This window comes from Stegodyphus dumicola, chromosome 7 (assembly GCF_044657685.1).
Source record: "Stegodyphus dumicola isolate Sdum_Otavi_A_Nest chromosome 7, ASM4465768v1".
NCBI lineage: Eukaryota > Metazoa > Arthropoda > Arachnida > Araneae > Eresidae > Stegodyphus > Stegodyphus dumicola.
Window position 1 is genome coordinate 155,690,752 of NC_140774.1, and position 27,036 is coordinate 155,717,787.

The following is a 27,036-nucleotide window of genomic DNA, read 5'->3' on the forward strand; positions in this document are numbered from 1 at the left end:
AAATTAAATTAATGTGAATATACAAATATGGGAAGTATATGAAACTTCTGCGTGCCACTTAAAGGATTGATATATCAAATCCGCAGGGAATTAAATAATTTGCCTTCTAGTCTTCTGAGACACCATCTTTGGTTTGGACCCTGAGAGAAATTTAAATTATTTAAAATTACTGATTTACTACTTACTTACAAACTGAAAGCTAAAGGATTCTGTGGATTTATCGGTTTAATTTCACATAATTCAAAGATTAATATGCATTTCCAATATGCTTTGCTGTCATTCAGAATACCAAAGTTTTTTAACGTATCTTTAAAATATTATAAATATATTTTTAATATCCCAAGCGATTTAAAGATAAGGAGTACACTTTTCAATAATTTATTTCCTTTAATTTTTATTATTTATGGCAATGGTTATAGTTAAAAAATAATAAATTTAACATATTCAATTATGTCTAGTATATTAAACTGATAATAAAAACATTTTCAAAATGATTACATTTGGCAAAAGGGATACTCTGATTCGAGGAGGAAGATGCTCTGGTTTGAGGAGTTATTTCCCCTTCTAAATAAATAGATATGATTCTGGATATTATTGGTTTCAATATATTGCAGAGATCCTCTTATATTAATAGCACAAGAATCAGCCACACAAAATAGATCTTTTACATCAAAAGAGCTGAAGATAAGTGGTAGTTCGCCTTTACTTCCACTGAAGAAAGGCGGTGAGAGGACTTCTAAATGAAAAAGCAGTTTTAACGCCAATAATTCATATTTCTCAATTCTGCCGACTTTTTAAATTTGCATACCATTTGGAACTATGCAATAGAATAACAAATTTTACTTTGAGTATCATTTGTGGTAACCATTGTAAAGAAATTACAAAAATATTTTTTCTCTTTAAGAGCACTTTCGCTTTTGCAAGTAAAATATAATTTCTCGTTTCTGCTAAATAGTAAAATATGTCCAGACGAAAAGACAATGTTTTTTGCTAGTTTTAGAATAAACTATATCCCCATTTCTGAGCAATTCTGTGTGCGAAACTGATGATGACCCTATTTATGAGGCGGATGGCAATGATGTTAATTGTTGATGTTAATTGTGAAGTGGAAGACGATATCTTCAACAGAAAGAATTCCGAGTCAGGTACCGATATTAAAAATTTATATTACGTGTTTTAATCAAATAAAATAACGTTTTTAGTCATTTAACCTATAATGCCATTTTTGTGACAGAATTATTTAAAACGTATTTTAAGCTTATATGTAAGCCGAGTCCCAGACTTCCGTAATAAAAACATTTGCTAAATTTTGTCAGCTTATACATGGAATTACATGGTATTTAATTTCTTTATGAATGAGTTGTACGGCAAAAAACAAGCGACCGCAAAAGAATATCACAAAACAACATAGTTATTTGTAGGAAATCGTTCAAATGCCAGTTGCTACAAACTTGTATATTTAAATCAACAAAATTAATGCTAAATATAGTAATATAAATAAATATAGTAATAAATATAGTAACAAGATTAATGCTAAATATAGTTTTCAACAAGTGCTAGATTTAAAAGAATTTCTATTACGTCTTCAACAGCGGATGGCAGTCACTCTGGCAAACACTGTATTGAGCTCTTCGCTTAACTATTTCGCCATTCTCCGATGATGCATGTAAATAGTAATCTCATAGGCTAACCAATGATGTCATTTATCATTTACTACTAGTTATTTGGGGCGTATATATTGATATGTAGATTTGTATTTAATGCAACATTAGTAGATGATGTTAAATATAACACTTGTCTTATAAGCATGTTCTAAAACATAACAATCCGTTTTGCTGCTATGAAAATATTAAGTATTTGTCATGTTATCGTTTAATTAGCATTGATAAAATATATTTTATAATTATTATATTAATTTTAATTTTACAAAATATGTTTGTTATTGATACTTAATTGTCAGTAACTTGCTTAACGTATAAAGACTTTTTACCTAAATTATTAATTCATCATTCATTTATATTTAGTTTTTATTACGCAAACCATTAACATAATTATATTCTTGAAAATCTACCATTAAAAATTATTTGAAACTTCAAGATGCTAAAGAACTTACTGAAAGAAAGGACCAATAAAATATTTTTGACTCCCAAATGGCGTCTTGACTTGCTAGAATAATATTCGTTTTTGTACAGTTTAAAAAAAAAGTAATTCAAGTTAGGAATTATGACGGAAAAATTCCAGAGTTAAAGAATATTTAAAAGCTATAAATTGATCTTAAACTTGATGTCATAAAGTTTAATTCATTAAAATTAAGCATGATTTAAGAAAAAATTTTAAAGATAGTCATCTAAATTTTCGTTTCCTAAACAGCTTACCCCAAACCATTTCCAGCCGTAAAATCTTTTCCCGAAATGATTATCACATTCTAGAGTACCCAGAAGGTAAATTCCTAACAACTACCGGGGATTAATTCCAATTAAAATTTTACCTTTTTTGCCCATATACAGAAAACGTTCTTAAATTCCTCATTTCCATTTATCTTTCTTAGTACGCTTTTATATCAAAGAAGTGATATAAAAACTGGTAAGAATAAAACGTTATGTCATATTGAAAGAACGTATGGTTTTTTTCACGGGCAAATATGCAAACAATTATTAATTGAGAACGATGAAAAGTTATTGAATGCGGGAACTAAGATATAGTTATGAATTATGCATGGCAAAATTTGTGTTGCTAAAACAATTCATTAAGGAATGTGGTTGTCAATTAGTTTGCTTTTTTCCCCCTTGATTCTTTTTTTTTCTGCATCGTGAAATTACCTTAGCTATCATCATTTTTTGAGGCAGCTGGTGCCTGATATGGGTATGGCTGTATTTATTATGTTATTATCTCACTGGTATCAATATCATTTCGTACAGAAATGAAAAGAAGTGGATGGTATTGACTTTGGCAAAGACCGTTTTATAAGTCTGCTGTTATAAAACGGCGTAATAACGTCCTTCACCGAAACATATCTCATTTCATTTGTTTACATATCTCTCAAGTGCTACTTCTTTTTACATTTCTCTGCATGGGAAACTGGATAGCGTTCTGATGGTTTGTATTTTACTTTGTTCAATATTTGTAGTCCCTCGGGGAGGGGGGATTGCTTCGCTTACTACCTTCTCCATTTCGTCAGTCATATTATTCCCCTGAAAAGCTTTTCGGAACCACTGTGCGTTATTAACCAAAGCATTTTCGTTCTATTCCAAAGCATTTTCGTTATATTCCGTCCATCTAACAGCTATTGGCTGGAAGACAAAATGTAAATTCTACCTTGAAAATTTACATACAGAAGCCATTGTTCATTAGGAATCTGTTAGGCTGAATCGTAAGAAACCAATGAAAATTATTACGGAGTTTATATTTTTAGGGATGATTTTTCTTTCTCTCACCGCATTGTAAGCAGGAAATGCATATAATTTCTTGCATACTTTGTAGGTTAAAGTTGGTTTTAATTATTACTTCTTTCACTTATTCTAATAAAAAAAGAAGCTGGAAAATGTAATTTGTTTTGTCATTTCATTTAGTTAACGTATATAATTTAATAAGCCTACTTTAACGTATATAATTTAAGAATTTAATAAGCTAATAATAATAATTATTAGAATTTAATAATATTAGTTATTTAGATCCAGCTTGCATCATCATTCACTTTAAATGCTTGAAGGATACATTCATATATTGGTCCACTCATATTTTAACTGTTTCAATGATAAGAATATTACTTATAGTCATTTACTTTTGGGTTCCTTTAAAAGCATTTTACTTATTTATCATATTTGGCTTAATTGCTCATAAACTACCTTTTATAAGTTTTAACGGCCCACTAGCGGCCGAGCGGTAACATCACTAAACACTGGTAATTCGGACCAGGGCTCGAATTCCGCAAACGGAGTGCCTGCATGGGCACTTCTGTGGTTTTCCTCATGTGTGACGTGTATACGAGCCACATTCTCTTAGAAATTTCTCCACGAAGGTAAGTTTTAAGGTAAACATAGATGTTTCTTAAACTTTTATTTTAAATACTTTATATTAGGATTGATTTGTAGATGTTTATTAATAAAAAGAAATTTCTTAATTTACATATATTTGATATTTGATAAAAAATGTGCAGGATTTACTTTCGTTATCGTATGCACGCCTGTACTTGTCAATATCGTAAATGTAAAATCGAAATTTTTCATACTGCTGTAGATCAGGAATTCCAATTTGTAAAATATTCAGTAATCTTTAATAAAAGAAATACAAAACGTTTCGTATCTTACGGTGAAAAATGTCTTTCATAACAGATCAAAGTTTGTAATAAAATGGAACGGAGAATAATACGTTAATTGTTAGATAATAACAGATTATTAACATATTAAACAATTGTAGAGACATTAGGATGATTTGAAAGCAGGCAGGATGAACACTTAGTAATCGCCTTCGCCGGAAATCGAACCACCGACCTCTGAAATACCGGCCCAGCGTGAAAAACCACTACACCACGAAGGCACGCTAGAAAGGTGGGAGAAATACCTCATACAATAACAAGATTTACTGTAATGTATAAACGTATAAAAATCAAGGCAAAGACTTGTGGTTGAAACAAGGTTCATAACTATTGAAAAATTCAAAGTTATTTGAAGATCTGAAATAGAATTTAATTTAAATCTAGTTTAAAAATACTGATTACAGAATTGTTCAGAATTTTATATAATATCTTTAGCAGACATAATTACTAATGGATATACATAATGCTTTTGTTTGAAGAGGAGGGTTTCGTGCGTCAAGTCAAGCAAATGCAGTTTAATATGTAGCTTTATTTACAATTAGGACGCCTGTATAAAATTAACCGCCTGTATAAAATTAAATAGGCGGCCCAATTCTGACTTCCTTGAAATGCATACATGCTTGAAATTCAAGAAATGCGTTTCTTGCATTTATCTAAATATTAAATATATTAACCAAATAAAAAATATAAGTATAAATAATCAGCCTAATTCTTCAGCTTTAGGTTTACCAGAAAAGTACCGAGAAGTAGAAGCAGACTGAAATTATTTTTCTCTAAAAAACTGCAATTGCCCTCAGCAGTATAAGTTTAGAATATCAATAAGTGCTTTCTTTGCAGTGTTTGTATACCTAAATATTAGTTAAGCGTTAAAAAATTTAACGTACTTGACTTGTTCAACAAGTTATTCGAGTCTGCTCTATTGTTTAATTTAATTGAAATCGTGTTAAAGCAGATCTTAGCAGTCACTTTTGTCCATGATTAGATACTGCATGATTTAGTTTCTTATTTTAGTTCAAGATTCTTCTTGTCAGATCAGTATTGTTCAGCTTTTATATTCATGGTATTCGTACAACTGCAGTAAGTTTAATTTTCTATGCTTACTAGACAGCAATCTTTTTACATAATAGTCTGGTATATATTGGGTAATAAATAGAGTATAATAGTGTAATGTCACGAAATCTGCCATAACTGATTTCGTGGAGCTGCTTCAATTGTTCAGCTTCTGTTTATGGTAAATTTAAACTGAGACATCCGAATAAGCGAAACGAAACCGCAGTTTAAATTATAGCTTAAATTTCAAAAACTGTTATTTTAACTAATGTTAAACTTACCCTACTCTTTCTTTATCAATGTGTATGATTGTCAGAAAATCTAATTCAGTAGAAGTTTAATTACTTCTACTTCTGATATACAAAATTCCAGTTGCCGACGTCAATTGGTTTTTCCAAATCAAGCCAAACTTATTGCTAATGAAATCAGAGATTAAAAACAAGAATTATAATGTAAGCAAATGGGACTTTTATAATTTCAAAGGACGACTAAGCTTCCTTCATCATCTTCAACATAAGAATGTTTCTGATTGCTGAGAAAGAATTGAAATGAAGCTGAAGAAGAATGTTTTGCTTGACTGTAACAGATGAAAGATCTGACAATTTGTCCTCCCTAGCTTATAATTAATGTTATGCTAGTGTAAATTATATCTAACACCATGTGAAAAATTAAAAGTCTACACCACAAAGGTTTTTAAAGTCATGATGAGCTTAAGATTCTTCTAGTAGAAAGCTGAGGACTTAAAGAAAGAAAATAAGGCAATTCTTTCAATCCTGCTTTATAAAGTATGTGTGTGATTATGGCAAAGCCTCGAGGGCTATCTGCCTAAGGGGAGGGATGCCTCCGTGGAAGACTTTCTAAGGGAAACTGGCTCTTATACACGTTACACATGGGGAAAACCACGAAAACGCCAAAGCAGCCAGCCCGTTCGCGGGATTCGAACATCGGACCGAGCTACCAGCGTTCAGCGACTTTACCGCTTGGCCGCTGGTAAGCTCTTTATAAAGTATTTCGAGCCAAAGCTCTTTCAGGTGTTTCTCACTTTCATTTCGCAGATTTCGTGCCTAGATAAAAAGCACTTTCGTTTGAACGAAATGTTTGTTCCAAGCTTCGTACGTAAGCGATCCAGTAAAATAAATAGGTAATTTCTATATTAAACAAAGGCAAATGCCTCGGCGTAGAGTCATTTCATAATTAAGTGTCATAAATTTATTTTGTATCATTTGGTCTTTCCAGCTTTCAGATATGATTTTAAATATAGGATTTGTTTTTTGTTTTACATGTTTACGTTCCGAGGACTCGTTTTAAACTATCATGATGGCTTAGCTTAAAGGTATATCAGGTGTGAAACTGAAATCTGCCTATTCCGAACAGATTTTCGTTAAATTTTATAATATTTGTATTTTTAAAATTCTTTGGGTATTTCTTAAACATTTTGGAACTGGAACGCCAGTTCTTCGAATTGTTAAATTATAATTCTCGAAATTTTCAGATTGCATTTTTTTTTGTTCTAGGTTTTTTTCCGACTTTGATAAGCAAAAGAAAATTTTTAGTAACGTTAAGTAGGCAATTTGTACAATTTTTCCAGGCTTATTTGAAAAAAAAAATAATACCAAATATCAAATATCAGCAGGAGCACTGTAACGGTATTAATACTGCATTTTAATCTTTAACGTTACACAGAGAACATAAATGAGTTTAGCCTTGAAAATAATACATAAAGAAAGCTCTTTCGATAAGCTCCGTAAAGAGAACTTAAGTAAATTAAGTAAATGCTTTTTGGCTATTCATTAGAAAAGTCCATAATGTAATTTAATTAGTTGATTTAAGAGTGTTACGTCTTTCTTTGCTGTAGAATTATCGCTTCACTTCAAATTCATACATAATTAAATAAATGGGGATTTAAAAATTCTAGTAATTAGTCATCTCTTTGATGTAGAGATACATACTGTATTATCAACCCACATTAGTTAATTCATGTGTATTGTATCATGTGTATTGTTTTGTGCTATGTCCGTTACTTTAGAAAGAACTAAGGATAAATGAATACGAAAGCTTGCATTTGATACTTCTGCGGGAGTTCATACACATGCTGCATACTGGCAACCAGTGGGAGACTTAACAGGAGCCGTTAACGGTTATAAAAACTTATGAAATGCTGGGTATTTGAATTGAAGCACTGATCCCAGTCTGTTAACCGAAGAGAGTTGACCTGGTACAGCTAATCGATATTTCATTTGGAAGGTAATGAATGGACAATGGGGTTTTTAAACTAAATTTTTTGTTGGCGTTTACTAAGAGAAAACAGTTTAGAAAAGAAAAATTTACAGTTACATTTGTATGAAACCGAAACGATTTAAATTCAGTTGAAGGTAAAGTAAGAAATTAAGGACAACGAAAGAAAATTACATTAAATAAAGTGTAATGCGTTCTTTAGTTTATGCTACTGAATAATATAAATTTAACATTCCTTCACTGAAAACGAAATAAAAAACTTTTATCCTTTAGAAATAGAGAAAATAAGATATATCTTCATATATTAAACAAACTATTGTGCATGAGTTTGAATCTTGATTGAATTTGAGTGTATATGAAGGGTGTTTGCTAAGTTCATAAAAATTAGAACTATAGTAATAATTGAAGGAACGTATGTATTTGGTCACGATTAGCGAAATGGTAGTCTCATATAGGAAGTTTTATTCGGTAGAAAACAATGTCTTTAGGTCAAATACCTGCCGACAGATGGCGTTTCACGTATTCAAATCGGAAGGGATATGTAAATCAGAGTGTTAAAATGTGCAAGGTGTATACCTAATAACTAATTTTTGAATATTCTCTCACTAGCGTAAAATTTCGCTGTTACTGGAAACTTTGCTGGAAAAAGCATTGCTGATGATACTGTTTAATTTATGTTTTGAATAGCCCTCAAAGTTTTACGAACATTTCGAATGAAGAAAGGTAGACAACAAGTCATTTATGAAGACTACTTTCCCCAGTACAACATTTGCAAGGAACAGAAGATTTTGTGTGATCTCACTTGTAGTGACGCATCACATTAGCCAGAGATCCGCACCCACTCTATGGCTTCGTAAATTTATATTATTGTCAGGGTACTAACGAATGACGTACGAGGAAGATTGAGACAAGGAACTGGTGTACCAAAGACATTGGTATTCCATATACTTATCTGCGCACTGAAAGTTTACTCCTACGCAATTACTTCATCCTATAAATTATCGAAGCCGGCTTTCATGAAAGCTGTAGAAGATATACAATGGTTGTTGAGTATTTTCTGGACTGACAGAGTTCAATTTCCATTGCATGGAAGAGTTGATAACGGTAAATCGTAAATGTAGAATCTGGGAAAAAGAAAGGATGGCATAGCTATATTAAGTAATTGTTTGCATTCAACATTTGTTGGTTTTTGTTGCTTCATTAAGGCCACTACTACGAATCCCTTTTACTTTCGAGAGGTCTGTGGAAATGCAGATGGAAACCATACTCAATTAATACAGATACCAAAGGAATGGGCGAGACACTAGAATTTCATCATTGGTCTCGCAGGTATACTACTCCCTAACTTTGCAGTTCCTCCTCTATTTTAAGGGCGAACTCTCTGGGAGGCAAGCCAGGAACACTCACCTCTATTCTCCTACCGCATCTCGAGAGAGGACTTTTGACTGACCATGTTTTTTGAGTGCCTCCTAATCGTGCAGACACTATACGCTAACAAATATCCATGCTTTCTCTGAATTCGAACCCGGGCTCACCGGTACGGTAGTTGACACAGAACACCAATGATACTGGAGAATGTGATACTTGCTTAGTTTAATGTAATCTTTTCCCATAGATACTTTATGCCAGGCGAGGCATTTTTATATCACCTCGCTAATGAAGCAAATTGGTGAGAAACGACTCAGCTGTTACTATAAAAACAAAGTTCTTAACAAGAGCTCTCATGAAAAACAACAGATCAGTTGTTTCTGTAAAAATGAATACCTCCTTGGCCCACTAAATGAGTTAATTTAGTAAAAGTTACTTAAAATTATAAGTGCACCGCAATAATCCGTCTTCATTAGGGAATTAAGGGATTAACTTTGTCCGAAAATATGTTGCATCTATTCAGAAATTCTTATGATTAAAGGATAATGTTCTTACTCTTTGTCAAAGTGTAATTTCGATGGACATATAAAATAATTAGTTTATTGCCTGAATGTCCCAAGAAAGTTTGTGGTTTAAGTCTGTTACGAATGGATTGTGTAGGGGTAGGCTAATCAGTTCACTCCCTGTTAATGATTATTTGGGGTAATCTTTTCTTGCTTGAAAATTTTCAGAATAAAACCTTTTCCTGAGTGACATAATGAGATCAGAAATGCAGCTGATGGAATTTTGTATGTGCCGCCCTCTAATACGATGTTCTAGTTCCGTTGTTTTTTAATTTGTTAATTTTATTTTGTTTATTTTCATTTTCGCATCCTTCATTTTTTTTTTGAAATTATAAAATAAAAGTTGCTTTAATATTGTATGCATTTACTTCAACTTTGGTTATCGAGTGTGCATTTACTTGTATTTCAACATTAATGCCTTTGCAGTTTCCCTGCAAGTTCCCTTTTTTTGTAAGGAAGTTTTTAAAAAATTATATTATTTTATTACATTTACTGTTTTTTCCTTGTAATTTTACATTATTATTGCTTTTGAAAACTGGCACTGGGTTGAAGGTAAGTTTTTCCATTTAGCTTTTCTTAGATGCTAAATTACATCATTCTTTCTCTCTCTCTCTCTCTGTATATGTATATACATACATATACAAAAGATGCAAAGAATGTAGCTACAGGCTTCATTTCTTTATATGTTGACTTAGTCACGCACTTCGTATTACAATGCCCCTTAAAATAAAGAATATCATTTTATGTAAACACTTTCAATAGAATAGGGCAAAAAATTTTATAAACAACAAAAATCTTTTCTGTGGTTTTGACCACAATTTCGGTAACTGAAATGAACATTCTCCTTTAGTGAATTACAAAGTAAAATTTTAATTCAATTATCATGAAACTTACTGGTGTCGGGTTCAGGAACAAAAAATAAATTTACTATGCATCTATTCCATAAGATCAAACTTTTAATTTTCTTATGGCAATCTTGTTAGAAATAGCCCATTTTACTACCCGGCATCCAATCAGACCTTCGAACCGTGAAACAGTTCAAATATTCGAAATCTCAAGGGAGTACTTTTGCGATAGCAGCAAAGTATTTAACTGCCACTTTACTGATTCACGATTGAACACCAAAGTCACTTAAAATCGTCAAGGACATGGAAAAGTCTTTCATGTATCATGTGTACTAATAATGGCAACACGAGCAAGCAACAAGATACCGAGAAGCCCGCCTAAGCATTACCCTTCAGGATCGTCAAATTCATGACCTCGAACGTTACAAGGACACCGACTTCAGAGCAATGAACGAATTGTATCCACGCGTCACGATGCTACACCTAGGCACGCCCATGCATTGGGATCGCAGCTCACCAAAGCGACGATCAGTTATATTCAATGGGCATGTATCATAACTACGACCGCAATTCAGTAGCATTAAAAATGCTCGGGGAATGTGTAGTAATCCCCAAAACCAGTCAGACGCTCTGACCACGAAACAGTTTAAATATCCAAAACTGTCACGAGCTGTTTCGCGATAGCGTTAAGATATTTAACCTCCACGTAACAGATCCACAATCGAATCCCAAGGTCACTTACCATTTTTGAGGACATGAAAAACTTGTGCGCCACAATTGTCATCTGTGCTAAAGATTACTACACGGACAAGTAACAACAGATCAAGAAGCACAAGTGAGCATCACGCAGAATGTTGAATCCATTATTGATGGCTCGTTGAGTGTTCCAAACAGGACATTTAGAAATCTATTCTCCGCAAGAGGTGCCGCTACACTAATGTTAACCAAGTTATAACTTTTTCAGTATAAAAAAAACAGACTGTATCTTTGGAAACTGAAGAACGTATAAGAAATTACTGCATGTTTTCATGCACGTTTCATGGTGTAAGAAATTAACATGTCTACCTTGCTGTCGGAAACGTTATTGTTTGAATATTGACGAGGTCATTGTTGATTTCCCTTATTCTCCGACTTCTTCGAAAAACTTAATAAGCCACCACAGTGGGGATCAAATTTAAATGCAGTGGATGCTAATTGATCAAAATCTGGAGTTGGTCAGCTGGATCACATGCTTTTCCACAGTTGCTCTTTAAGCGATGAAGAATGTAAGGAAATATCACATTCGTTAATGCGTGTCTCGTAATGTAAATGCTTAATACGTTCAGCTGGAGATTGGAAGCTTCGTGGTTCGAATGCCAGCCAAGGCAAAGTTGATTTGTCAAATTACCTGGCTTCGAAATGTCTAATGAACTTCAACAAGCAAAATTAAATGTTCAAAACTGCTAAATTACTCCATCATGATTCTCAGTCGTTCACAAATGATTGAAAAGTTCTGAAGCTTATAAATGATGGATGTTTAAAACTCAACTGAATTAAATACGTTTAGATAAATTTACGGATCACTGCAATTTTTTCATAGTTATAATAATGCAACAGATTAAACATTAACAAAACTAAACATTAAAACCAGATCAAGTTACATTATTGTAAATTAAGAATTGTTGCTAAGAATTTTTAATACACTATTATTGTGTAATCCCGTTTATTGCAAATGACAGAGAAAAGGTAAAAATTTTTATAATATAAATTGTTCTATATGAGTTAATTAATTTTTATACTTGATTAAAGTACAGTTATTGTGGGATATGTCTTGGAGAAAACATGCTCAGGCACAACTCGGAACGACAGAAAAACAACTATCACAATATTTTGATAAGAAATCACATACCATCGTTATCTTCGATTTCGTCTTCAGGAGCAGCCCGAGATACATATCGTTTCTCAATCATCGAGGCGGTTACATGGCTTGTAGGATAATCTGTGGTAGTGGAGGCGCAGTATCGTCTGTGAAGATCTCTTCTTAATGATTGTAGTCGAGTAAATTCCTTAGGATCGTGAGTAATTGGGAATTTGAAGGCGCAGCAATGGTAAGGATATGTAAGGTGGGCCTCTTTGATTTCTGGAAAATGTAACACCGAAGGGAACTTCCTCATGGCAAATGTATCCGTAATTTTCAGAGTTTCCAGAGAACTCAGTCCTCGAGTTGGCAGCATTCGAATGCTCGTCTCTGAAAGATCCCTTTGAAAAAGCACAAAACGTATATTTTAAAGAAGGAAAATAAGTACATTTAAAATGAAATAATATTCATAAAAATAAATACCTTCTTTGTTAAAGAGGCCACTGCATAAACCTTTAGCGATTTTTGAAACTTACTTTTAAACATAATGCAATTAAATTTGCTAGTTTTGGTGACTAAGTACGGTGGCGATTTTAATAAGTACCTAAAATTCTATGATTTGCTTCCTGCTATTCAAAAAGTATATGTACTATAAATGTATTGTCAATTAAATTTGAAAGTGAACAGAATATTAACATATTAATTTCATGATTAGTGAGATAAGGCTGAAACGATTATGTAAGTAAAATCCAAGTTATTTCTTCGGCAGGTGGTAGAAAACTGGTAAATAAAGACCATATGGAAATGTCTTATTGTACCATATGAGAGGATACCATATGACAATATTGTACCATCCCACTACAGAATTTTCTGGAGATGGCAATAAAATCATGTCACTTCAGGATTTCTTTTTCCTTCTGTAGAAACTTCAGGTGAAGCATAAAAGAGTCATCTGGTAAGTCTGAATCTTAGAAAGATATCCATAAGAAATGAAGGTTTGTGAAACTTTTAACACAACAAATACAGATGACAGCTGACGGAGGAAGGCGTAGCTGGCGTTTACTGCTTGTAAGCAGGATTTACAAGTGGTAAATGTAGGTAAGCAGGTCTTACAGCTAAAACTGTAATTTCTTTTGACGGCATAATAGAAAATATAATATGACCAACTGCGTGCGCATATTCCCAAATCTTTTTTCCTGGCTTATGTCATTTCTTTTGGTAGGTAACAAAGACTCTTTACAAAAGCCGTTGCATTATTTTTGCAACAAATACAATATCTTTTGTAAATGGTCTTTGTTACCTACTAATAGAAATAATATAATCCACGAAAAAAGGTTAGGAAATGTGCTAAAAAAATTGGCTCAGTTATAGTTTCCATAATACCTTAAAACAAATTACAATTTGTAGAGTCATTAGGTTATTTCAAAGTAGATGTGAAAAATGAGCAATGGCCTCGCTAGGACTCGAACCACGGATCTCACGAATTCTGGAGTGATTATAAAATATTAAAGATAAATTGACGAATACAAAGCACGTAATAATATTATATATCTATTATACTATATTTTTATAACGATAATAATGCAACCTAATGTACACATAAATAATAAAATATTTCTCTCATAAAAAGAACTTATACGTAAATATATTCTTGATTCTAATAAAAGTAAAATTAAATTGAAACAGGAAGCGTATGCTCAAATGACATGTTGTAATTATAACTGTCACAAGAACAAATTATCCCTGACAAGATACGTTCCACAGAATTAACGGAATTAAATTTTTGACCAGTTCCCTATCGAATCATAATAATCAGGTGTCATTGCGAGATAAAGAACGAAAACCGATCAACATATTTTTACGAGCATATTGTGCAAAGAATGACGGCTGCGTGACAATAATAAAGGAAATTCTATTATTGCTGCAAGAGCCAAAGTAATTGCTAAAACAGTGAGTGAATAATGCAAAGCGATTTAATTTAGAAACATACAGTGAAAAAGGCTTTCAAAAAGTCATTTTGTAAATAAATTCGATTAACTTTTAATTTCGTATAATGTTTACTTCTTTACACATTCTGAATATAACAATAAATTTAAATTCGCAGTAAATAAACGAAGATCTTCCATTAAAAATAAATTGAAACAATAATAAAGATAAGATTTAAAAGGTATACTTTCACCTTAATTTCATTTTTAACAAGACGTTATAATACCAAACAGTTCAAGTGCAATTAGAAGTTATAGAACCAAAGTTATTAATTATTGATTGGATAAATTAATTAATTCCCTTGAAACTTGAGCAGCCTGTACGGAAGACTTTGATGATCTGGCCCATAGTTTATACTAAATCTCTCAATATAAGCTATAGTAATTATAATCTGATCATAATTTACATAAGATAAGATGATCTGGATCATAGTTTATATAAGATAAGATGATGTAGACCGTGGTTTTATAGGAAGTTCTGATGCACTGGGCACTGTTTTCATATTTTGCTTGATTTAACTTTTAATTAAAGCCTGTTGCCGTTCGGCAAAATATAAAATATTTATCTTTGAAATTTAATCTGTCTCTTATTTATTAACAAATTAAGCTATTAGAAGAGACTGATACTGTTCTTAAGAATGTTATTTTTAAAAAATTTTAACCTGACTTGAATAAAAGTGCATTTAAACATAATTTAAATAATTTAAATAAAAGTGCATTTAAACATAATTTAACTAATTTGAATAAAAGTGAATTTAAACATAATAAAAAAAATCTGAAATGTTTCAGATTTTAAATTACGTCCAAAGGGGCGTTTTTTAACATTTTGTGTGTTACCTTTCTTTATTAAATATCATGTTCCTCGCACTTAAACCATAAGATCCAGTGCATTACCAGTGCAAACCAAATAGTTTTAAAACGAGCATATCTTTAGAATTTCCGATACAGAGACTCACGCGCTGGAGATAAAAATGTTTTTTCTGCACAACGTTGCCATTCCTCGCTTTGAAATCCTTGAGTTTGTTAATCAAAAATTCGTCAAAGTTTTAAAAAATAGGAAATCGATCATAAAACAAATTTCAAATTTCAAATTTGGTCTTCCACATGCTCATATTCGTTGGAGGATTACGTTATTCAAAATTCGATGACTCTATGTACCGTTGTTTTATCACAATACGAGAAATATACATACATTTATGCAGATTTTTCATTATTTAATTTCTTCAAATATAATGCAGGACTCTAACATTTTGTGGCAACAGTTTGAAAAGTGAACCGACATTTATGAGTCCGACGCAAAATGCCAAAACGAAACTAATAGTCCTTCGGGATTCAAATCCCTTTGGACTAATAACTAATTAAAAACAATAAATATTTTTATAGAATTACATTACACATTTTGTTTCACTTTTAAATATGCAGAAGATATGTAAAGTTCTCATGTTAATCTAAATGTCTATTTATCTAGGATCCTATAAAACGTTTTGGTATTTCACATGGGCATGTCTGCAGTTAATCTATACTGATAAACCATATTAAATTTTAAAATAGCCTTTTTTGGACGACCGTTAAATTTTGAACCCTATCAGAGTTTATTTGTTTACTTTTATTTATTTTAAAATTATTAGTTCAAAGGGACAATTTACCCAAAAGGACTATTAATTTCGTTTTGGCATTTTGCGTTGATTCAGTAAAAATGCCGGTCCACTTTTCAAATTGTTGCCACCAAATATTAGAGCCCTGTATTCGATTTCAAAGCGAGCAATGGCATCACTGTACGGAAAAAACATTTTTATCTCCAGCGCGAAAGACTGTGTTTCAGAAATTCTAAACATATGCTCGTTTAGAAATTATTTTGTGATATTGCTGTTGAATTGTGTTTTAGGGTTTAAGTGCGAAGAACATGATATTTAAAAAATAAAGGTATCCCATAAAATGTTAAAATATCTGAAAGCTTTCACATTTTAATATTTTTTGTTATTTCTTCTTTTCTTTCTTTTCTTTTTTTGATAAATAAAAGAAGGAATAAAAATCAACCTAGAAGGAGGACTGTAATTCAGGTTCAGGAATTTATTAAATCGGTGTTAAGAAGGTTAATGAAATATCTAGTTAGAAAATAGATATTCAAAGGTTGATAAATTAGTTACTATGTAGTGCACCTATGAGCTAGGAGTAAAAGAGTTAAAAAATTGTTTTTTCTTCAATGCTGAATTTCCTAAGAAAAAATATTACACTTAATTTTTAAATTAAAGAGAGAAAGAATATCAGCACTGTTCAGTGTGTTGTTCTTGACTAGCCGATAATAAATAAGATAAAATGAATTATTGACAAAGTCTGAGAATAAAACAAATTGAATTTTATATTACAGTCCATACTTACAATGATCTCAAATTTTTAAGGCCAGTGAAAGCATCTTCTGTGATCAATCGGAGATTTCTGTTACCTTTTAAACTCCTGCAAGAAAAAGAAAAACGTTGAAGGATAACTGAAATTTGTCAAGAAATAGCAGTGAATATTTTTCATTATTTATTCTTTTGGCTAACAGAAGGTAGACTAGATCGGATTTAAGTAACGAAAAACAGTATAAGCTGAAAGTGTGTGTGAGAGACAGATAGTTTTAAAACGCACAATATAGAGTTGACCCTCTAAAGAACCGTCTTTATGCTAGCTATGTTAGATTCGGCGAGTGATTTCTGTAGTTTAATAGCGTTTTCGTTTAGAGGTTGCGCATGACCAGGAGGTGGGTTGATGAGAATCAAATGTGCTATTTATGTTGTGTTTTTCGTATCCGATTTGTCTGACATATTCAGAGCAAAAACACGAATACTATCGTGGCAAGAAGGGCACCTTTTGTTTGGCATAAGCCTTGAGCACCAAATCCGTGACAGCACTTCTTACGATGAGTTCCGCCCAAATTGTGAGAGACAGCACCCCGCGGGATGGATCCGAGAGTCTCTAACCCCTCTTCCCTTACGGCCAAATCTCATGCTTTCGGCTGGGTATATATTTAGTGTGTCTGCATACCGTAAATTGTACCAATATCATATGAATGTCTATTATTAACTTTGTTACTTTATGCAAATCTACGCACTTGTACTTCTTAATCATATGTAAGGCAACAACAGTGTAAGTATTTTCATATTCAATTGTAATCCCCTGTTACTTGATTTATGTAGTATGACAATAGAATGTTAGCAGCTCTTCAAGGGCCCCGTAACCGCGCTCATGTTGTGAACCCCTCTTTGTTTTTCAGAAATAGAATATTAAATTTGCCGTCTCCAAGGAGTTGTGTTACCGTGGAATGGTCCTTTTTGGCATCTCCCTGCTGGGTTGGCACTCAAGTCCGTATGGGTATACCCAGATATATTCGGGGCGGAAGCCAGCTCTCTGGTTTAAACCGTAAAGACACTATACATTTACAAAATCCATACCTTATCCGGTATTCGAACCCGAGCCTTTCGGTACGTGGGGCCTGAGCCGCCACTGAGAGGGTCTGCATGACCCTGATAACTAACCTCGTTAAAGGCTGACGCACGGCTGATAAACGTACTAAAATACTCTACACAGCACAGATTTCGTTTTACGCCTACATAGCACATTATCTTCAGCATCAACAGATCAAACTGTATTTATTTAAAATTGTTAATTACAATTTCAAAGGCCTACCAGTGGCCGAGCGGTAAAATCGCTGAACACTCGTAGTTTCGACCTGGATTCGATTCCAGGCAAAAGGGGTGGCTGCATGGCCATTTTCATAGTTTTTAGCATCTGTAACCTGTATGCGAGCCAGATACTCTTAGAAATTTCTCTACGAAGACATCCCGCCCTTTAGGCAGATAGCCCTTGTGTGCCTTGCTATCAAACCATTAAAAAACCATACAAAGTGAAAGAAAATTAAAGCAGTTTGTTTTAATTCTCCTTCAGTTTTCTTCTTTAGTTCAAAATAAATAAATAACTCTTATTATTATTGAAAAACTGAAGCCATGTAGACAAACAGCAGCCATACAAAAGTTAGTAAAAACATGCAATGAAGAAGGTGAAATATATTATGTAAATAAACTTATCCATCTCCAAAACTTACTGTGATTGTTTCTTCAAAAGTTTTTGTATTTAACTTTACAAAAGTTAGCAATGTCTGATGGGGGAAAAATCCGAACTGAATAATATGGCGGCAGTTGACTTATTTCACATGCTTTTCATTCATGTTCTTTTCGTTTTAGTTTTGCTATTAGCTTTTTGTGAATGTTTCGTTTCGAATTTCGTTTACTTTTTATTTTGCTTTTTTCCATGAGTTTTTATCATTTAATCTGTTACCTTTTCTCTAAAGTTAAAAGCTATTATGAAGCTGATTAGTGTCATCTCAAGAAGAGGATTACAGCAAAACATTGACTCCTTCCCTGACAGATAATAGGGACTGCGCTCTTTCGTTCCTTTGCTTTCTATTGTTCTTCAGTTTTTTTTACGATGCAGTTTATTGTCTGTTGAAAAAACGTGTAATCGTCCTTCCGCTGATGATTCTTCAGTCGCATTTAAAAACACTGCAATTTAGCTGGATAACAGTTTTGATATTTTTAATTCCCAAATAGAATAAAGGATTTTTAAAGATGTAAAATTGATGTAATTTTCTATTTATTTTTAAGTACTTAATTATTGTTATTTGTTAGTATAATTTATTTATTATTTAATTATTGTTATTTAATAATAATAATTTATTTATCATTACTATTATTTCATAATTTTATTTACAAAGGTTGGATAAAAAGTAGAGGGAATGCGTCCATGTTTTTTAAAAGGCCTTATTAGCAAAGGTACAAGCTTCAATATAATGACTTGATATTAACTGTCTGCTATATTACCGGAAGGCGTCGTAACCTTAACCACGTGTATATTGTCACGCAGAGACATCCTTAATAGCGCCGATAAGCTCTTCTCTTGAGTTGATGGGCCTATCGCAGTAGTTCTTTCATTCTGAGGATAAGATATACATATCCGGACTCATATCAGAGGTGCGTGTAGCTGTTGCTCCATAAATCTATTATAACCTACAACAGGGTTTCTTAAACGTTTTTCAGTCGCGACCCCTTTTATCACTGAGACTTTCTCGCGACCCCCAGGACCCCATAATAATTACAAAAATTTTGTGGAACCCCCATATGTATCGCACAAATCCGACACACGCGTGAGTGAAACTGTCAATTTTTTCCATTTGTACACTAATATACTATTGCAGTTTTAGGACTTTAACTTGTACTGTAATATACTATTGCAGTTTTAGGACTTTAACTTGTACTGTAAGATACTATTGCAGTTTTAGGACTTTAACTTATATTGTAATATACTATTGCAGTTTTAGGACAACTTTAATTTCTAATTTTAAGACATAGAACAATATGAAAATTTTAAATAAATAACAGACGAAATGACAGCGTCACGTGCAAAGCAAGGAAAACGAACGCTTATATTATAAAAAGATTGCGTCGTAATGTTTCCGTTTTTGTCTTTGTCTGTATTGTCTTATCTTTATCTATTTTCAGATACATTGTATGAAAATATTTAATAATTGTAAAATTATTATAATATGAAATATCAAAACTGCTAAAATGTTTGGCGACCCCTTGCTGCAGGTCCCGCGACCCCCTTGGGGGCCGTCAGGAACTGTAGGTATACAGTTTAAGAAACCCTGACCTAGAACAATGGTCTCCAAAGTGAAGTACATGTACCCCAGAGGCCACTCAAAATGATTCTTGGGGGTACGCCAAAAGAATAGGCGATCAGGCTTACGGTTTCTTGCGAGTGTATGATCGTGTATTGCGTGAGTGTGAGGTTTACTCATTAGCTGCTGAATTTGATTTCACTCGCGTCTAAGAAACTCATTATCATTGGCTTTAAAGCTAGTGTTAGCTATATTCCGAATATATTACATTATATTATATGGAATGCAACTTAAAATTATTTTCGCTTTAGGGGTACGCGATCAAAAATGTTTGGAGATAGCTGGCCTAGAAGATAAGTGACAGTGTATTATGACTCTGCGCATTTGTCATAGAGGATGATGGAATTGGTTTTGGTTTAGTTTATTATGGCAAAGTACACTAGGTTTATTTGTCTAAGGGTTGAAATGCCTTCGTGGATAGATTCTAAGGGAAACTGGCTAGTATACGCGTTATACATGGGGAAAACCACGAAAACACCCTGCAGCCAGCCATTTGCTTGTATTCGAACTCAGGTGAGAACTACCAGTGTTCAGCGATTTTACCGCTCGGCCGCTGGTGAGCCTGAAAAATAATGAGATTCATCACCAAGAAATGTCGTCGTTTTCTTCTGAATGTTGGATGCAGATGGTGTCTGAGGTAATGAACCGGAAGTCGCAGCGCTGATAGTTTACGACGCATTATAGTAACTTGGCAGAAGGTGGTAGACATGGTAAGGGATCATAAGTGTTCACTTTTTAAAGGCTTTCCAGAAATATCGAAATGTTTCTGCTGTCCTTTTTATCCAACTCTTGTGTGTAGTGTCATGAGATCCTTTATATAATTCTTCAATGAGATCGTGAACGGGCTAGCTGCAGGGTATTGGGTTTCATGCGTTTTCCCATGAGTAACGCGAATACAAGAAAATTGCTGCTCACGACTCTTCTGAGTATATCTGCGTTAAGGGTCATGGATATTAAACAATATGTCAGAGGAATGATAGTTGACAATACATTATTTATGATCCCTTTAATGTCTTGATGTATATATTTCAAGAACATTAGTCCAACATAATTTGAATAGAATTCTGGAAATTAAAACACTTTTCACTCTGATTTATTATAGCTTGTTTATAGCTTGATTATACCTGCTTTTGGGATAAAATAATGAATGACCCTAAATGAAAAGGCCTTCACCAGTGGCCGATTGTGAGCACCGATTAATACTAGGGGTTCCACTTGCGTTTGAACCTAAGCAAGGGTTGGGGTATCGAGCTTTTTCCATGAGTAAAGCGAACATGAGATAGTTTCCTCGACGAGGAGATTCCTTTCCTTTGGCAAACAGGCCTTGCATATTATATCCTATTAAAGTAACCTAACCTAGCCTAATGTAACTTAAATGCAACCAAAATGTTGATTTCTCTACTATCAATGCATGGCCCATGTCCTCCGTTACTATTACTACTACTACTACTACTACTACTACTACTAATGAATGCATGACAGATTTCTAAACGCCTTCACTTTTTCATAATTTAAATATATATTTCCAACAACATTATTTTAATTAGTATACCAATGTACTACGCGTTTGTTACAATAACGCAGGCAATGATAAAACATCGAAAAACCTTTATACAAAGTGAAGATAATGTAATTTTTTTATCAATGTAATGCAAGAAAATAGCAGTGATGTCGAATATTAAATTTTCGAAGCCCAGCTTTGATTTAAAACAAAGATATGTGGCGTTTTCTTTGCATTTTGTCAATTTAGTATATTTATATCAAAATACTACACATTTCTAATATGTCAAAATCTATATACTAAATATTAACTGGCATACTTAAGGAATTTGGTGATATGTATTGTTCTTTCTTGGTACACATTTATTGTATTAACTTTTAAGCACAGTATTGTTTTATTTCAGATTAATACTTGCCAGTTTCATTATTTCACCTAGGGACCTTCCAAATTGGTTAATATAAATGCAAATTATTTTCTAGGCCGTACTGTTGATTACTCTAAAGAACTTTAATAAGCTGTAAACTGAGAAGTGTGAACACTTGTGAACAATAAGCTTAAATATTAACCTTCATGATGTAAAATTGCACTTTTTGGCCTATAGTCATATTTATTCCCCTCATTATTATTAAGTTATTTGTTATTTTGTTTGTCATCGATATTTAGCATTTCTCTGCATCCATTACTAATGTATTTAAAGAATGAATTTAACATATTTTCGGTTACATAACGTTCTCTTTCAGTTTCATGTTGTCACAATACAGTGGAACTATTATTCCAAAGCCTTAAATGAAATAAAAATACAACAAATATTGCCCTAAAGTAATTACATTGTTGCATGCGTAAGGGTTCTTTATAGATTGAACGTACATCAGTCCAGTGATAGTTTGATAAAATTTTATCAAACCAAACACTTCAGAGTTTTGGAACTTCCCACAAAAAGACTCCTATAAAACTTCAGAATATCACAGTGTACAATCAATAGTGACACTTTAAACTACTAAGAACTTTAAAATCAACGCACTGCAAAACGCAGCTAAAGGGCAAAGCTAGATCGGGGATAGTACTCGAAACTCACGGTGAGCTAACAGCTGACAACAACAACTACTGAACAGATGCTCACTTCGGTCTTATATATATTTTTCACCCGGCCGTCGAGATATTTCTAGTATTTTCTGCTACTCTACATTATTGAAAGGCAGGCCGAATGCGGTTAAAAATTATCTAAAATTAATTACAGGTATTCAATTGCAATATGTATTATGGTGATACAGAGGCAGGACCAAAATGTCGTCAAATGGTCGCCATTTTTGGAGACATTTGGTGATTTTTCACCAAAGTTGGCGTCGCCAAAACTGTTGCCAGCTTGGAGATACCTCGCCAAATTAGCGAGATAGCTATACGGCCATTTACTCAATGTTAAATAGACGTGCCCCTGTATTTTTATTTTTCCGGCAACCTTCCTTACTTTAGAATTTCATGTTACATTAGAGAAAAGAAATACGACAATTTCTCATATAATTTCAAAACATTATCTATCCGTGTACAAAATTCGCAACAATATGTTTTATGAAAAGGATACGGAACCCTCTCTGACACAGCCACCAACTGTTCTTAAGGATTCTGGAGGATGTTTTTGTCTTCTGCGAAGATCCTTGCTTTAGAATGGGGATTTTCTATACTAGCATTTATTTAACTTTTCAAAAGTAGTGGTGTTTTTAGGGCGATAGTTGCCAAGACGGGAATTATTATATTTGTTTCTAATAAATAATGAATAAATAATGGAGTTATTTTAATCTAATATTAATTAAATGAATGTCTATTTATACTGTTAACGTACTGTTCTGAAAAGCATTTAAATGTATTATGGCTGAAGAGTTTTTATGCCAAAATAAATTACTATATAATTTTTAACTTTGTCTGCACATTTCTGATTACATATAATATATTGATACATGCCGCCCAAACGGTATAGTGGTAAGCGTCGCTGACTGCCCTGCCGAATGGCCCGGGTTCGAATCCCGGAGAAGGCATGGAGGTTTGTAAATGTATAGTATCCGTGCGAGAGGGGTCGCACTCCAAATATGCGGCGATCCGAAAGGCCTCTCGAGAGGTTGATGGTAGGGGAAGAGGGTTATCTTCGGAACCGTCCCTCCGGAGTGCTATCCATCAAAATTGGGAACGGAACTTGGCTAAATTACACTGTCACTTGCATGGTGCTCAAGGCTTAATTATAATTTAATTACAGTGCGTTCGATCTAAGGTGAATACTCTTGGCACCGAAGACGATTATTAGAGAGAAGCGGACACAAAGGGGTTCATGTTCAAATCTTCTACTGGGCATAAGATATCTTTACTTAGTTTCCAATCTTGTGCTATAAATTTGTTGAACTAGAATAAATTCATCATTAACCTTTATTTTCGACTTGTTAAGATATCTCCCCCCTCTCTCTCCATAAGGCCTACATTAGGAATACAAATAAAATTTCCTCCGAGCTTTAGATCATCTTCAAAATCGTTCAGCATAGTTTTAGTTGCAGTGAAGTCGCGGCGAAACCAGCGTTTGTTATCAGTTTTCAAACTTCTCTTTAAAATATATGACCTGCCGTCGAATTTGAGCTGGATGACTATGTTTGGTTTCGATAAACTCGTGGATATATTTTAAACACACATACACGCAAATATCAAAAGGCAAATTTAGAGTAATTATGACAAAATTGACAATTATACTAATTACCAGTTTATTTGATGTATCATATATTCTTGTCTCAACAAATGACATTTCAAGAAAAGGATTAAATGGGAAATATTCTGTCAATACATGTTTATTAATGACGGGAAAGGGAAATGACAGCGAGCGGGTAAATCAATACAGTTTTAATTATAGGATGAAACGAGAAATTTACCAGTTGTGGAAAGATAATTTTGTGTCAAATTAAGAAAAATAATATGTATACATTACTAATGTTGACTTAATTTTAAAATCTACTTGAAAAGTCTATCAAAACAGTGAAAGATGCATTTCCATTCAGTCATAAATCTCTAACAACTGTTTTTCGTTCGTAGAGGTAAGACTTATAGATAAAGCACAGAGTGATAATGCAAATAGGCCAATATTATCTCTAATATGAAATATCAGAATGAGATCTTATACGATATAAGAAAACTACAAGTTTCATTTACATTATAAACCTACATGTTTATACTTTTGATCGTAACTTTAAACAGTTTTGCTCGCTTTTCTTTAAGTTTCTGAAAATTATCAACTTTCAGAATATCAAAAATCAAATTTAAGGATTCTGATCACTAATTTATTCAAAATTAACGTCAAACCAAATTCACATAAAATACAAAGTTTTGTGTAAATATAATTAAGCTTCGTCATTACTTTCTTTTGTTTTAAATCAGCCTTGGATTGTCAGAATAAAACAGTGTCTACAAGTGATGTGTTTTAATTTGCTACTGAGGAAAAAGCTTCTGCGTGTTTAGAATAGAGACCGATTTTTAATAATGTTAAATAATCCACGCTATTATCACCGTACAATAGACTTGAATCCCAATTTCTATGAGTATAGAGACAGGAAACGAATTTGTCTCGCCAAGCTGATATTAGTAGTTTCCGCTTCCCGAAATCCTGAGATTTGTTGCCTAGCAACGTCGGTTTCTATTACTAAACCACTAATAAGCCAGCGGATAGAATTTGTTACGACCTGCTGATTGCAGAAGATCGTTTATTACCATTTAATTTTTATTTATAATTTATCAAATTTAGGTTTGATACGCAAGAATGATAAATGATAAATCTTTCAACTTTATTTTACATTTACTGAGTAGATTTCGTTATGCAGAAAATTAATTTTCGGCAGAGAAACTCTAGGTGCATGTAGGAGACAAGAAATATATGTGTCATCTTAATCCACCTATAATCTTAAAGAAATAGTAAACTTTGAAGGCGGCTTTTCTCCATTTTCGGTTTCTTGAGACGCTTCCATAAAGAAGTTCAAATACAAGCCGTAGAGTATGAAATTTATGGATTGACGTTTATGCAATAACAAAAACATCGGTCACAATTTTGATCTTGGTTTATAAAATCCAAAATTTTGGATCAATTTAGAAACACTAAATTTTAAAATAAAAATAAATTTTTTCTCACAATTCACATTATTGCATAATGTTCACACTCGATTCTCTGCTTTTCCTCTAAAATAGGTTAACATTAGATAAACATGAATGATGAAATCAAAAAATAGAAAAATGAGCTTCAAATAATGGTTTTGTTCCATACCTGTTTAAAAGTAATTGCCCGTATGTAGTGTATGAATATTTTATACATTTTTACAATCAGATCTGCCAAAGTTGCTCAGTCCATTAACAGTCATCATAATCATTGTAGCCGTTTTATACGGCGCCATGCGTCTTGAGCGCAGAATTTCTTAGACAATGAGGCAGGAAATCCATGCTTATTCGAGGTGTTGAGTTGTAATTTCAGAAAGCAATTTCAGTTTCACAAATAGATAGCGTTATGTTCTTTTTGTTATTTTGCTTATAATTCTTTTTCTTCTGAGACTTTTAAGTTGCTACAGAAACAAATTCCGTGTATTTTTATTTAAAAACTATTAATTTACGGTCAGTTTGAACATGGGGGGGGGCAAAATTAAACATTTTCGGCATATTTCACTTTTCCCTATTTTCGTAAAGGGAATAAAGTGGTTGAGGATTATAAAGAGATATGTTAAGTTTATGATGTTGGTTGGTTAACAGAATGCATTTGTCAGAATTGGTATAAAATTGTTTTCTGGAGATTTTTCACTTGAAGATGAACAGCGTTCTGGAAAGATGACCCGACTTTTTGAAACTAATGATGACAAAATTAAAGTCATAAATGAATCGAATCGTCATATCATTGCTAAAGAGATTGCATAAAAGGGTTAAATGTATCACACACAACAATTGAAAATGATATTGTTACGAAATGTACAGGCGCGGTAAGATGGCTTCCTCGCAAAGCAGTTTTAGGGCTGCCATAAAAGATCAAGGGAAAGCAAGGTTGCCACATTTAGCGAGAAATCGCCCATTTGGCGACAAAATGGGCGATATACCATGGACGGTTGGAGAACACTAGCCGAAAGCTATATAAACATTGCCGGTCCGCAGTCACTTAGTGTGCTTCATCGAGAGGGCGAGAGTGTGTGCCTCGTCTAGCGAGCTGATAGTTAGTATCGAGTTGGTGTCTCGACTAGCGAGTCAATCCCTGCGGAGTCGATCGCGTTGACAGCCGGGCAGCGAGTGCCGAGTGGGTCGTCGAGTGTACCGAAAGAGTCTCGCAGTGTATCGCGGTTAGTACATCGTCGAGAGAGCGTGTTGAGCTCCGGGAATGACTGAACCGAAAAGTCGGGAGTGCTCTGCGTGTCGTGTAGTGCATCGCGAGTTGTAGCGTGGAGAGTCTCGAGAGTACGTTCCGAGAACGACTGAGCAGAGTCGGGAGTTGTACTCTGGTGCTTTGCAGAGAAGCTGTTTCCACCGTTATTGCTTGGCAGTGTGAAGGCTGTGTCGCTGATTGTTCCAGCGTGTTTATAGTATATCTTCGACGACTGTAAAAAATGTTTTGGAGCAGTCCTGATTAATAT

General features: G+C 33.4%; 1 protein-coding gene across 1 annotated transcript in view; it reads right to left on the bottom strand.

Moving 5' to 3' along the window:
* The window catches only part of LOC118186681 (lutropin-choriogonadotropic hormone receptor-like), a 249,337-nt gene that overhangs the window by 139,112 nt on the left and 83,189 nt on the right, over positions 1 to 27,036 (bottom strand). Inside the window, exons 8-9 of the mRNA XM_035356806.2 lie at positions 16,578 to 16,652; positions 12,265 to 12,614 (exon numbers count right to left, since the gene is read on the bottom strand). Coding sequence (XP_035212697.2) covers positions 12,265 to 12,614; positions 16,578 to 16,652 — 425 coding nt within the window. The remainder of the gene's footprint in view (positions 1 to 12,264; positions 12,615 to 16,577; positions 16,653 to 27,036) is intronic.